The sequence below is a fragment of the Echinococcus granulosus genome, assembly GCF_000524195.1.
Source record: "Echinococcus granulosus chromosome Unknown EG_S00083, whole genome shotgun sequence".
NCBI classification, from domain to species: domain Eukaryota; kingdom Metazoa; phylum Platyhelminthes; class Cestoda; order Cyclophyllidea; family Taeniidae; genus Echinococcus; species Echinococcus granulosus.
The window spans coordinates 223,992-238,718 of NW_020170463.1; the positions used below are offsets into that span (position 1 = coordinate 223,992).

A 14,727-nucleotide genomic window follows, 5' to 3' on the forward strand; every position below is an offset into this window, starting at 1 on the left:
ATTACATGCTGGATTCATTTACACACCTATAATCCGGATTACAGAAGTAAAGACGAGGTTATTTCCTTCGCCTTCGAAGTAATGGCAAATGGTAAAATAGCATCGGTGACAAAATTGCGGTGGAATCAAACAAATGGTATTTCGAGAACTACAACATCATGCCATTACTTCAGTGGATCCTTTGTTCAAAAAGTTCCGGTAAGCTCCTAGATAAAAACAGATAAACGTTCATGACGTCGAGGAGACGCTATGTAGCAATTCCGGCTGAAATTGAAATGTACCTCGAATAGTTAGTAATTCATGGCAGTAATCCGTGACATCGTAACACCCACCATGTCCACCGCAATCCAAATAAATGTCAGTTTTTTTGGTCATGCCGCCGCCTCGATTAAAGTCGTTTCAGTTTGTCCAGAGTTGAATCATCCTTAGCAGGCATAAAATTTGAACCAGCCTTCCAAAAACAGTAATAATGCTGCTATCAGGAAAATTGGAAGCAGACAGTGCAATGCCTTAGCTGTTTGCTTAACTCTCAGTTGTGGCAACGGGTCATTTAAGGCTCCTCTACTATAATTTCGTAGGGCGGTTTGGCCTTCTGGCCATACCGGTAGCCCTATCATCGGCAAGAGTGAGGAAATTGTAGTTATAGCTGAGGTTTTTGCTTTCAACAGCCCTCTGTGCCGTGCAGATTTGCGGATTCCAACAAACGGATTGTTCATGCCCTAGTTTATCACATTTGTCACCTACTTCCCGTCTTTTTAGTCGCACGTCTTGGCTCTTGCTTCTATTGACAGTCCAGCCGTCTTTGGGTTGGATTAACGCATAAGGTCATCACTGCGGTTGCCACGGCAGCCCTCATATCCCGGTCCGGTTCACAAAGATCTCAACTAGGTTAAAAGATTGGAACCGGAATTAGGAAAAGCGCTTTCTGCATGAGGTTCCAGCTTATTTCAGCAATCAACCCTACAAGCCATTCCCAAAGGAAATCCTTAAGCCTGGAATTTGAGGCATGAAGTTTTGGATATTTCGGTTCTCTTTTCTCGGAAGCATATGGAACCTACCTCCTCCATAGCCTCCTTATAAAGTATTCGACTTTTCTTCAGGCTCTCACACGAGGCCAAATAGGAGAATCTAGAAATGATGCCTTTTTGATTAGCTCATAAGCGTCCTTCCCATTCACCATGAGGGCTTGGGCTGTATAATTTTCTTGCCTTATAGAGCCTTGCAAGTTAGGCATCGAATCTCAAAGCACTCCAGAAAAACTTCAGCCTCGTTTACAGATGCATGATTGTTAACACCCTGAGGTGACACGAGTTATCAGGCGACGAAAGCTGAAGTATTCTTAGAACAAGTTTTACTGCGGCGTAGGCGAGGCTCAAACCCGAGAGTAGGGTGATGTTGTAGCTACAAGACCTTGGCATGACTGAAATCGAGTAGAATTTGGAAAAATTCAATAAGCCATGACAGAAATACTGCTGAACAAGAGTTCTGAAAGAAATTCAGCACCGTGTTATCTGCCACACGCCTCTTCCATATCTCCACAGATGTTTGCCTAAAACATGCCAGAAGGAGCGTCTTGTACTTCCATATTAATACCCCCCTTCAAGGAGCCACAAGCCAAGCTGTTAAGTCTGACAGAAAATTTCACAACTTTTGTAAAACTTTTGACAAATTTAAATATTAGCTAAGCAAAGCAATAACAATAACTTGTTGGCTTCAACGCCAAAGCGGGCTTTCAGTCAAATTTCTCCCTATTTCCGTATTAAAAGTAAACTACAAGGATGGTATTATGCGGTTTTTCTTCTTTTGGCTAGTAAAAGATAACGCCTATCATTCTTTTCAGGGCAATGAAAAAAAGGATGATCGTTCAAAGTCTGCTGAAGGGGATTAACGCGAGGCAGTAACAATGGCAGGGACTGCTTCACTCATTGTCTAACTGCCGGAAGTTGGGTGGCAAGTAAAAAAGTAAATTAAAATACTCGATTTGACTGTAGTAGCAGTGTCAAGCGAAGGACCCAAACAAGAAATGGAAGAAAAAAGTGTGCGTAGGTATGTGTGGTACTCTTTTTTTTAACTACATATGACTGCTTACCTGCCACCAGTGGCAAACGATAGCTTTAGTGAAAATAAAAACAATCATGAGACACCAAGGCGGGAGTAGGATGCTTAGTAATGGTACATATATGTATATATAAAGGCGAGATGCAAACATTTGCACATCTATCCCGAGGGCTACGATTAGTTGAACGTGAATTAGAGGAGGAAGGAAGAGAGGTAGGGAGGCGGGACAGGGGACGAAGAGGGAGCGGTAAGGGAGACGCATTTACTTGTACTCTTATATATAAAATATAAGGCGCTGTTTTGCATTATGGACATTAAATTTAGACGTAGGGATTGAGGCTGTTGTCGCGCTCTGTTGGAGAGCGTTGGGTCAGGCGTCGCGAACGATGACGCTCGCGCATTTTTGAGCTGCCGGCTGGACGCCGCTCCTCCAGCAGGATAGTGCGTTTGTTCGGTTCCCCAATTTGAGCTTTAATCCATTGTTCCATATTTTCATTTAGTAGGACCACCTAGGGGAGTAAAAGAGGCTGGTGACTCCTTCGACTTTGCTGAATTAATGATCAAGTTGTCACTCACCTGTTCTTGCAATTGTGAGACAGCCTTAATGATGGAAGAGAGAGCTCTCTGGCTTTCCGTGATGAGCGATCGGACATGAATTACCTCCTCTTTGATCCTTGCATTACCCGCAGCGCTATTCAACTGCTCTGATTGACTCTTTTAGAGGAAAATAGAACATGATTGCTCAAACACCGCTATAACAAGCGTAAAAGGCGGATTTAATGACATCAACCAATTTTCATGACTTCACAAGGTAGGAAAATTCTTGTAAAGTTGGATTTGACAATTGAAAGGACGTTGTGTAACATCACTGTCAAGACAGTTGACGTTGCTCATGAAGGAGGAGCTTGGATGGTTAAACGAGATGGGTAAGGCAACCGGTTCCAGTGTTTTCACTCCCCTTATCAAGTGTTTTAACAGCCAAACGAAAAGCAAAAGATTTATGGACACAGCATGCCAAATTAGTTACTATTTTACCTCCTTTGACAGTCGAGGTCAAATTTTCCTCCTACGAATATGCGGGAAGATATTATCTAAACGTGTGACTCCACATATCATTCCATCTCTGCCTAGGCGCAAGGAGCTTTCTCCTATTTGCGCCCTGTCTACTGAAAATATTAAAAAAACACATCATGACCCAGAGAAGTTGCTACAGAATACTCAAATGTAATTGAATGGTATGCGAAATGAGCTTTTGGAACTGGATCGAGGGTTTCGGGATGTAAAGTCTCTCTTTGCTTTGGCCGCGAATCAGAGACTGCTTAAGGCTACTCAAAATGACAGGGTGATATCACCTCGATCGTTCAGTGATCATTGTCCGGGTCCGCGTCTGTGAAAGGGGAATCGGTGCTAATCTAATAGCAAAAAACTAGCGACACCTCTAATTTTCTCTCTTCCTGAACTTTCCACATCACAGGCAAGAGTGGATCGCTGTCCACACCTCTTCTCCTCTCCATATACTCACATTACCGAACAGAAACAACTTTTCACTGCATAACACCTATTGACTAGGTAAAGCCAAAAAACAAGCTCATTTGCATTCAGGGTAAATGTCATTTTGAAGGCTCAACAGAGAGAATGGAGGAGAAAGAAAAAGAGGGACGGCTGCAATTAGCTCTCTTTTTAGACATCTAACCGTTTGCAATTTTAACAGGAAAAACGTCGGAAAGGTTAGTTCATTTCTGTTTCGTAAATGATAGGAAATTTTTCAATGTGTAGGCAGAAAATAGGTATAGCCTGAACTTTAGAGGACTCGAGTATCAAATAATAACGTCAAATCAATCCAAAAGCCTAACAACGATTCTAGTTTTAGGCAATTCATTCATTAATTTTATTCTCGGCTAGCGTCACAAATATGTGACGTCCTAACTTTCTATTCTCAGCCCGACACCTTGAAAGTCAAGAGCAGTACCATCTGACCAGCTTAACTGAGAGTATTTTAACCCATTTTTACCTGAAGATTCTGAAGACGCATATCAAGGACTTTTTGTGACCGCTGAATGCCATCCAATTGGGGCAATTGGATGTTGAATGGCGCCATGAGACCGAAGGGGATTCCCGCTCCTCCGACAATGGAGCACCGCTTGGTACCGCTGCGCCGACATCTACGTGCAGACGTTCCTGCTATACCTCCTCCTGGTGTGAGACTATCACCGAGGTTACCGGCTGGTGTACTTCGAGATTGAGTCATACCCAGAGGTGGGATATCATCTTCAGCATCTGTAGCAGTCAAGTTAAGCTTATTCGTGGCACTCGAGACGCTTCTATGGTAACACAGAGTTAGCATCCAACTTTCCAATAATATTCTTTCTTTCGTTTTACGTAAATATACATCCTTCTACACCTATATAATACGTTACTTATTCGTTTAACTTTCGGTTACAGTATCGGACCGTTGGGAGGCTCTACCGGGCGGCCTGGCCTCTGCACCATGTCAGTAGCCCCCACCCCTTCTGTACATCAGCAATACATACTCTGCCCTAGTGTTATGTCTTCTCACGTCTTCAGAGAAGTCTTGAGGAAATGCACCTTTGGGCAACTCATTGTCGTTTAGTAATTCTAAACAGGTAAACTAGGAGGCTTAGTTTCTTCTTTTTCCTCTTGGCGTTATGGCGTTATTAACTCAAGAAACTGAACCATTCTAAGTTAATAATTTGAACCAATCTTAAATTTTCCTTCTTCTAGCCTTTTTTTTTTCACAAAAGAAAGTTAAAGCCTTTGCATTAATTGACAGTGCAGAATAATGACTTGACAAATCCCGACCTCGAGGCTTGTCATTCTTACACGCATGCAAACCCCTCCCGTGTGGATGGAGGACGATTTCAACATTGACGCTGATTTTATTATCAACATACGCCATTTTTTTGAATTCCAAATCAACATTTAATTTGACTTATTGCTTTCCTTGTTTTGCCAAAAAAACTACAAAATTAAGGTGAAAAAACTCTTAATTCATGTACCAATTTCTCCTCCTTTGAGCCCACCCAATTGAATCTACCCCTGTCCAAAGTCGTTATTGTCAGCAAAGATTAAAATACGCTGTCATGAAATGATAATATGAGAAACCTGGCCTCCAAAATGTTTGATTTTATGCATAATACGTGCTAGTTTACATACCGGCAAAATCCATGCCACGATCGCCTGCTGCATACATATCTGCGGCTGTCAGATCGTCGGCACGAAGATACAAGCTTTCTTTTGGTTTTTCACCTTTAATGAAAAAAAACACCTCTTTGGAGAGGCATCTATGCAGTCATATAGAGTATTATTCGTGTGAAAATTTATCGCGTTACTTGGAAAGGTCGCGAGAAACTGCGTGGGACGTTCACATCAAACCCGGATATTTTGCTTTAAAGCTAATGAAAAGGGATGATACGACAAAGCAGTAATAAAAGCTATGTTTTATTGGGCATTAGTTGCCATTGCACATGCAGTGAGCCGGTCCAGTCCTGACATGGTCCACCTAGATGGAAAGCATTCGTGATTGTGTGTACATGGGTAAGACCTGACCTCGGATGCGATTTGTATAAATCACTGATTAACATAAAGGTGATGTTGAAAGGGTATTACGAACGCCTTAAAGGCGGCTACAAACCTATCTGCACGTCAATGACACTCGCAATCCTAATGGATTTTGGTCTACGGTCTGTAAGCCCTTAACCGACGCGTATAGCACCTGATCCCTGGCACCCGATCAGCGTCTAATCTGACTGGAAGTAGCACAGCTGCAAACTCGGGAAGTTAGAGCACACTAAGAGTTGTAAAAGAGCATCACTGAGAAGTCACTTTACGCTAAAGCTTTCTTGACATTAAATAACGCTCGGAGCAGTGTTAAGTTGCATCAGGGCACTCCATAAAGAAGGTATCCACACATCAGCTCAAAATAAGTAATGCTGAATTTAACGCTAATGCTGTATAAAACAGATCTAAAGTAAGTAACCTGAAGCTGTATTGGATTTGAAATATGAAACCTACCACTTTTGAAATTGTGTCACAGAAAAAATAACAGTGAAATGGTTGAAGCACAGGCCATTTTTTCCTTTCCAAACTTAGACGATTTAAACTTTTAAAAAGTTTTTCAGCCTACTCTTCTTTTGCGTTGTCTAGCCCTAGTCTCAGCGAACCGAGATTAGGGATCACCAAGGCAATAAATGTGCTACCTAAAGGCATCAAACTGACACACTTCTTCAGTTTTGTCACACTATTTTCACGAATGTGACACAGGGTTTTCCAAAACTCCCATTTTCGAAGCACCGGACTTCTTTTGCATTACCATGAACAACTTTCCTTTTCACACTTTGAGTGTGTACTTGTTTATCTTGTTAATTTGATTACAAGGGAATTACTTTCAATGGTTACATAATTAAAATTTGACCTTGGGGATAGGAATTTCGCATATCCGCAGCAAAGTTTTAACTGGAACATTTTTGCCGTATGGTTAGTCAAAATGAGGCAAAATGAAGCATAAACTGACCTTCTGCATCCTTGGCACGTTCTCTTTTAAAGAGGTATCGCCTCACCAGTCGTTGCATAATATCCGCATACGAGGTTTCTTCTACCTCAAGATCTCGGTTTTTGCAAACCTTCTCCCTCTTTGTCTAAAAAATGAAAATGCATCCCCTCCATTAGTCATCCTTAATCGCACACTTCGTTGCTATTACTGTATTACACAGAGGTAGTTAATAATGCTTTTTAAGCAGTCATAAAGGAACGCCCTTGTCAGAAAGAAAGGATGAAGAAGCGGGGTTAATGATTGCCAAATCACTAGGCCTTTGCTACTGGTACTGCCATACAGCCCGGGGGGTTACCTCTCAGGCGTTAACTAGACGGAAGAGTGTTTAGTGAATTAATAATTTGTCAGATCTTAAAAACGACACCGTAGTTCTCCTGTATGGGTGACTCAAGTTATGCGTTCTTGTGAATAATGAACGAGAGGTAGAGCTTGGGAACAATTGGAAAACAGTCGCAAAGCAGTAATATTTTTCTCTCCTAGTTAATACCTTCCCTGACCTAGTCCAATGAAGTATTTGATTAAAGAATACTACTTTGGTAAATAATTCCGAACAGAAATGTTAAGAGAGCTTGACAAGTTGTTGAACAATAAAGCAATGCGATAAGCCCTATTTATGGGTAACCTTTTTAAAAGAATCAGAAACAAACTAAAGAAGTCGTGAGATATGTTTTCGGGAATTTGTCATGCACTTTGATTCTGAGAAACTCTACGTTGATCTTTTCGTGGGAAGTCGGGGACAGTGAAGGGGATTAAAAAGGGGTTGATTTTATGACTCTAATCATTCCAACCCTAATTCGCTAAGCGCGCAAAACTTGTGGGTGATCACCTCGAGGCAGAGGACTTTGACACTTCTTTAATCAAAAAGAACACGAATGAGTGGTATACTTTAAGGTAAAGAAACAGATATATTTGGACAAGAAACGCTTTGGGCGAGTGGTCAACGGTCGTGGCTGTTCTCTCGAATGTCATCGATAAATCCACGCAGCTTGAGTAGGAGATTTCGATACAGAATAAATAAAATATACTTTATTTGACTATCACTTCCAGTTTCTACTGAAGGCCTTGTGTCTTAAGTCGGTTAATAGTTTTCCTCCTTCGGTAAACCCTTTTGCTACAATTACTTGGTGAGAAGACGGAGGGGTTATGTGGCCAGACCAAAGTGCTACAAACCACAGAGTCGTAACCAAAAGTGAAGTTTATGGATGTTCAAACATAAGACCCAAAAAGATACGAGGAAACACTTCAGGAAACCACGAAATATTATAAAATCTTTAAAATTTACATTTTCCAGTTTGGAATCATAATCGCGGTAGTAACGAGAGGGTCTCCTGCAACTCCTCATCTTCCCCCTCATGTTGCAAACTGTTTATAAGTACAAGACAGCTTCTGCCTTATTAGGGAAGAACGGCAAGTAAAGATAGATGTGGAGCCCCTCCCATTCCTGTGTATAAAGTTATACAGTGAGTTGTAAAAAAGTGGACTTTATGTGATACGGTAGGCTTCTAAAACAAATTGTATTGCCGCATGAGACTTGACGATGCACCAATCACAGCTTTTACCTACCCGTAAGCATAAAAGATCTTAAATTTTTTTCACTACTTATCAATTAAATAACTACTTCCTACGAGGTGGCTAAATATTTATTCTTACCTTACCGGAGATTATTTAATGCTGGAAGCAATATTATCCGGGACATAGGGAGGAGGAGGATGGAGATGAGAGTGTGACAATATCATCCTCCCTTCCCCCATCTTCCCAAGGTACAGATCTCAGGGGTAGCTTTTGTAGTAGGAGAAATGACGTTTCCATTGTGCTTTCTTTAACGTATTCAACTCCTTGTGAGCGGGTAAATCCAGGCCTAAGTGGTTGGCTAATTCCGATCCCCACACTAAGCCACACACACAGACAAACATACAAGCATACACCACCGCCTGGACATGAAGTAATGACTACACATGCTCTCTAAAGGAAGTGACGAAGAAGCTTAATAGTCATGGATGCTTGATGTGTAGCTTCTACGGCTTACCCTTTCAAAATGATGTTCGCGTTCATAACTCAATGCAAGACTGAACTTTCTTCTCCACAAGTTAATGCGCCATGATCAAGAATTGGAAGTCTTTCTGAACTTAGTACATCTACTTTAGGGTGACTAATCTACAAAACCTAAATGTTTAAGCCAACTAAAAGGCGATTTTGGACTACTTTGATGTCATGCGGGAAGCTGTGCGAAAAGTTTTCCCAGTCACTGCTTTGGATCGGGGCTAAGCTCGGGTCTCAATGCCGAGGGACTCCAGCTACGTTAATCAGGCTCGTAAAAGGGACATTTTATAATATGAAGATTTAAAATAAGGGAAAAATTGCATAGATTACAATAATTAATATTTACATATTGGCGCTCTTTTATACTTTTATCATGCATACGCACATGTGGTAAATAGCATGCCATTGACAAGCCCTCAGAAGCTGCAGACAGATCAAACTGTCCAGTCATCCGTGGTGCCCGTTGACAGTTTATGAAACAGATATAATAAACGCGCTAAACCTCCATTCTAATCATGGTTTAGCTGATACATATTTCAAAATACTCCCATTTATATCCTTTCTCTATCAAAAATTAAACGCACTTCTAAAGTTCTGTTCAAAGTATAGTTTGACGAGCATGGCAGAACAATTGCCGTCTGAGAGCTACGACACATTCAAATTTGGCGTTTTATTTTAGGAGAGGCCCATAGACAAAGAAAACAAAACCACTTTCAAGCTGGTATAAATTCAGGAAGTAGCTTTGATAGCCGCGACTTCAAGGCCAACACCTACCTTAATGAAATGAGTACTTCTAACGTATCCAGTGACAACTACTGTGTCATTTTTAAAGATTCTTTTGAGAAAGTTAAAGCCCTGAGCCAAGCTGTGTGCAGTAGGAAGAATATTGAATGGTGCTGGCAACGTAGAGCCATTGTCGATGTAGTTGAGCCAAAGTTTTGTTCGGGCGAATTTCCACTCCACATCACAGTCCTCCTACAAAGCAAAAATCAAAGCTTTTGCAGTTATTAGCAAAGAATGGCACATAAGAAGTATTGTAACACTTTGAGTGTGTGTTTAGCCCCCTTTGTTTTGGTTGAGCGCGCACTGAAGGGCACCGCCATTGTACCTCCGCCCTGCGATGTGGCCCGGGGGACAGGCCGGTAGCCCCTCAGCCTTTCTGCATTTCGATAGTACCTATTGTGCCTTCTTTTATCTCCTTTATCAAAAAAAGATATCAAAAAAACTGGTTTTAAATTCATTTGGAAGTTCAAGTGTGAAGCCACAACTAATCACATCGACATCTATGTCAGAGGGGCTCAATAACGGGAATTTTTTAAGTATTCGAAAAAAATTTAATTAAAATGACGGAGCTCCGCCTATTTTTTGCCTGTTCAAAGCTTCTGTGCCTATGCATGTGCAGAATTTTGCTTGCAGCATGCAATGTCACATTTTCCATACGAAGGTTGGAACGAGCAGACTAATTTACTCCACTCACACCGAGGGAGAGAGGGAGAGGATTCCCAATTGAGGTGTTAAATTTAGGACAAAATCTTTTTAAATTTAAAATTCCCATTTTAAATCTTGGGAGTCATAGTGTTTGTTAAAATCCACTGAGGAGAGACATTAGTTCCATAGTGGACTGACAAGAAAATGATATTTTGATATAGAATGATGACACAATCATCGCCTATTCCTCCAATTTCACCTTTTCTTAACCGCCTTACAACCAAACGACGACTTTAATTATGGAGTAGCAAAACTGCATTAAAACTGAGTTGATACGAGGATTTGTTGCGTCCCCACCTAAGACCGAAAATAGGATCATGAAATACCGACAAATCATTTCAGGCGAATAGAATTGCCTTAAATTTTATTTTCCTCTTCCTAACTTGGAGGGGATTTTGTTGACTGGATTTTAAAAGTATCCCTTCATATGTTTGGTTAACCTTTATTTTCTAGTCTTACCTTATATCATGGTGATTCATTAATTCCATTTAAAGTGGGCTATGAAAGCGATGTACTTGCGTTTCATATTTGAGACTTAAAAACATAAAATATAACCTTAAATAAGATATTTTAAAAAATGTCGTGGATATTCACCTTCTTCTACCCCTTTTTGAGTTTGCTAAAATCTTAGCGTTGGTTTAGACTACCTAGCCCAGAATAATATAAGGGCTAAGTGAAAGGATTAAATGCTCTCCGGTAGAAGAGGAAATGAGTCTCACCTGTATGCTCTCAAACGAGTGACTCATCATGGCAATTAACATGTTAACAAGGACTATTATAATGATTCCATGGTAGACGGCGAAGAGGATCATGCCAACACTGTCGACTACCACCGTATTTGCGTCGGTATCGATCATCCCGTCGGTGTACTTGTGCTCCGCGGTATCTAAAGTAACACATTGCGACACTCAAAACCACCGAAAAAATAACAAATTGGATGGGATATTTTAAGCAAGACTGAGCATGTGGTGAATGACAGTCTTGCGGGAAAGGGAGATAGATTGCACTTAAGGTCAAACCGGAACTAGACTAGACACCGTTGCACGGGAAGCTTGGCAACAGTGGAGGTAGCATGGTCAAAGGGAGCGAGAGCGTCTATGCTGAACCCCGAAAATCTAGCCTTGTCTAAAGAAGATTTCAAACCCATTGCGGTGATGCGGCGCCCAGCTACAGTAAGACACTCCGGAGACTACTACTTGTCAGTGACGTTCCCAATTCGCGGTATCACCGCCACTCCCGCGAACATTCGGTTGCTGCTTCGAATGTCCGATTTACGCCCACACTGGCGTATGATGATGAAAGTACGTAAATGGGAAATAATTTTCCACGGCGAATGTTTGTTATTCTATAAAGCAGGTTGGTCTCAAATGCCTCACCGGTACTGCTAAACCCTCCCATGTAAAGGCTTTCTGAGAAGGAAATGCCTACATGCAACATAGGACCATTTTGGGAGTAGATTTAATATCCACTCTTTAATCTTCTTCAAGATTGACTGAAACCTCCCTACCTGACACGAAATTTTCTCAAAAAAGTGCATTTTTCACCATCTTTCCTTGAGTACTTTTATACATTTAGAGTACGTTTTCGTGTACCCTCTTATGTATGTTTTTAAACCCAATCACGTAATTTTCTTTAACCTGCAGCACTTCTCAACTCCGAGGTATTCCAGTTACCAAGAAAAGGGGAGCTCCTTGGTACATTTTTGGTACTTTTACCGCCACAAGGTACACTACATCTTCCAAGGTCGTTTCCTAGGATAGGTTTTGTTGCTTACACCAGCTCTCAAAACATTCCTCACGAGTTTCCCCATGCATTTTTAATAGGGAATATTTTTTAAAGCTGAAAACAAAAAAGACAAAAAAGCAACAAGAGGAGGAGGAGGAGAACGAAATTTTCACATAACTCGGACATCTCACACACTTCCTCATTTTGCCTAGATTTGACAACTCCTCCGCCCCCCCATCCTCCACCCCAAGTCTGATAAGCTTGATTTATGCCCCATTATTACTGATTAAGGGAAGATTTGCCCGACCCTCTCTCCCCCCCTCTGTCTCCCTCTTGGAGAGAGAGGGAGAATTCGGATCGCGTGGATGGGTCGATAACGGGTGTGCAGGAGCGATAAGTCTCCGCCTCCTAGCCCAGATTCTTGCCACCATCTGGTGCACACATGGCCATTGATATTTCAGTGTTAAATTGGCATTCACCATAATGATGAAGTCGTAAAGGGCATTACTACTACCACCGTTTAAGTTCTTCAATCGCCCTCACAACATGATGTAGTAGAGGCGTTTGTTTTACTGCAGACCCATGGGGCAATCAAGGGGTCCCAGTTGTGGTCTTGGCGAGGTCCATTATAAACTAACTTGCCACTTAATAGGGAGAAGCCTATTTTAAAGTAAATTAATAAAAATGATCTATTTCAGCAAAAAATTACTAAGCACAACTACAAGTCGGTATTATGATAGCTTTGATAAATACGACTGTCAAATTGTCATACCCTCTTGTTAATTAGAAAGGAATGCAAGGTAAGCAACCCTTCTTTTTTAAATTCGCATTGTTCTCCTGATAGCAACTCAAGGGGCTGGCTTCTTTTGAAATAAGGTTTATACAGAGGTTGTACCAAAACATATATATCAACATTGTATTGTACAATTTCTCATTATAAAGTCGGAAATTTTACGTTTGAAATGAGATTGGGTATCGGGAGGCAGAGTTGGCTCCCACTGTTCTTCAAATCTTTAATGCCGCCTATGAGGGGTATCACTATCCCCTAGTTCCCGGCTGATGGCAGTAGAATAAAGTGCAATAAAATCTGCCCTTGGTCTTTCCAAGTAATCAGGTTCTAATCAAATTCGCATCTCATTTTACAGTCGTAAACAAAAATTCGACTGGGTTAAAGGGTAGAATCGTTTCCGGTTTCACGCCTCGTTACATGGGGAGGTCTAATTACCACGTATGCCCTTCCGCTGTGGGTTGAATAAAAAGCTATGAAACTGGGTCGAGTGAAGTTGGTTCAAAGGGCGGGGAGCGAGGGGTGGAAGAATCGAAGCGCTCACCTGGTCTTCGTATCGGCACCCTTGAAATGCTGACTTGACTAAACATTGCCCAAAACAGACTGTAAAGTGTGTGCCTTAACCTGAAAGACATAAAATATGCACGATTATACAGCTCCAAAGTTATGTTTTTGACACTTTCGCGGTGTGACACTGCAATATTTTTACTCAAGGCTTCGCGTCGCGTATGTGTGACGCAACAACATAAAAACGAATGCGCTTAGAAAAAAAGGGATATAAGCAATGCTAAATAGACCATAGCGGTTGACTTTCTCTTCGGAATTTGGTCGTGTTGTCGGTAAAACGCATGACCGAGTCACTTTAAAGAATGGCTTTGCTATTCCTACCCTTCAAAAGCCTCTGTCGCAGGTTGAGGTTTTCCAGTGGTATTTGGTGGTGGCGATATGAGTTGAAGACCGTAGTACCAGTAGAGATTGTGCAGACCCACCATGAATGCAAATATGACCTGTTAAGATAAGTGTAAAAAAGGTAGCCTCGCTTATAATTGCATAGCAGAATAAGAGGAAAGGGAGCTGATTCAAGCTTATAGATGGCAGTAACTTCGTAACAAGGTAGAAATCTTTTCACTTGTATATTCATTTTCATTTTTTGCTGCTCTTTACTGGACTGAATGGAGAAATGTGAGCTTTAAATCTTTGATTGGTGGGTTTAAGATCAACAGGGAAAGAAGCGGCTAGTTCAGTGCAGGGGAAAGACTTCCTAATTAGTAGTACCGAGTTAGACTTTTTCTTTAGCGAATTGAGCTTTCCTTCTTTGACGTAAATGATTTACAGCTTAAATAAAGCTAGCATTTAGTACTTCCACGTAATGCAAATACGAGGCGGTAATCTGGCACAAGGATTCTCTCCGATCAAGGGTGGATTTGAAACGCTCTAAAGTACAGCAATTTGAAGATGGGTTGTGTTGCGCATCCAACTCTCCCATAAATCCTGTGAGCTATTCACCTAACGCTCACCAATTTATGTGGATCTGTGATGTTCTCATACTTCTTAACCGCGTGTTCTTGTTCCTGCAATATCTTCAGCAGTCTCTTATACCGTTATGGCTTATTAGGAGTTTGGGAGATTCGGTAGACAAAGGACCACTGTTTAGCTCGGGGAGTTTTCTCCTCTAGGTAGCGTTTCTGAAAGCCACGCATGAGTGTTTTCTTTCTGACTTGATTGAACTACGTAACAGAGAATGGTCTAGGTGAAAAACACTCCTTACCAGAATGTATAGTACCATGAACCGGACAATGTCTGTAAGCATCCGGGTGAAGGAAATTTGCAAGGGACCCAGAGCCTCAAAAGCTGGCATCAGGTAGGTGGTTCGGGCAAAACTGAGGACATTTGCAATGGCAAATAGCACATCGGAGACGATTTCCGGATCGTCAGCTTTCCATCGAAATCGAGCTGTGTTTTGAAGATAAGGAAAATAAAGAAAATTAGGAGAAGAACTTAATGACACTTTCTCCCTCAAGATTGCCGATGGAAATCGACCATACTATACTAACTACTT

At 41.4% G+C, this 14,727-nt stretch overlaps 1 protein-coding gene across 1 annotated transcript in view; it reads right to left on the reverse strand. All coding sequences in view use genetic code 11, as the record gives it.

Moving 5' to 3' along the window:
• Positions 1-2,378: 2,378 nt before the first annotated feature.
• Positions 2,379-14,727, reverse strand: part of EGR_07656 (Short transient receptor potential channel) — a gene marked incomplete at both ends in the record, with an annotated part of 15,983 nt that continues 3,634 nt past the window's right edge. Inside the window, 10 exons of the mRNA XM_024496905.1 lie at positions 2,379-2,567; positions 2,635-2,772; positions 4,070-4,335; positions 5,233-5,325; positions 6,590-6,713; positions 9,443-9,643; positions 10,876-11,042; positions 13,213-13,292; positions 13,557-13,675; positions 14,365-14,621. Of these exons, the coding sequence (XP_024348687.1) occupies positions 2,379-2,567; positions 2,635-2,772; positions 4,070-4,335; positions 5,233-5,325; positions 6,590-6,713; positions 9,443-9,643; positions 10,876-11,042; positions 13,213-13,292; positions 13,557-13,675; positions 14,365-14,621 (1,634 nt within the window). The remainder of the gene's footprint in view (positions 2,568-2,634; positions 2,773-4,069; positions 4,336-5,232; positions 5,326-6,589; positions 6,714-9,442; positions 9,644-10,875; positions 11,043-13,212; positions 13,293-13,556; positions 13,676-14,364; positions 14,622-14,727) is intronic.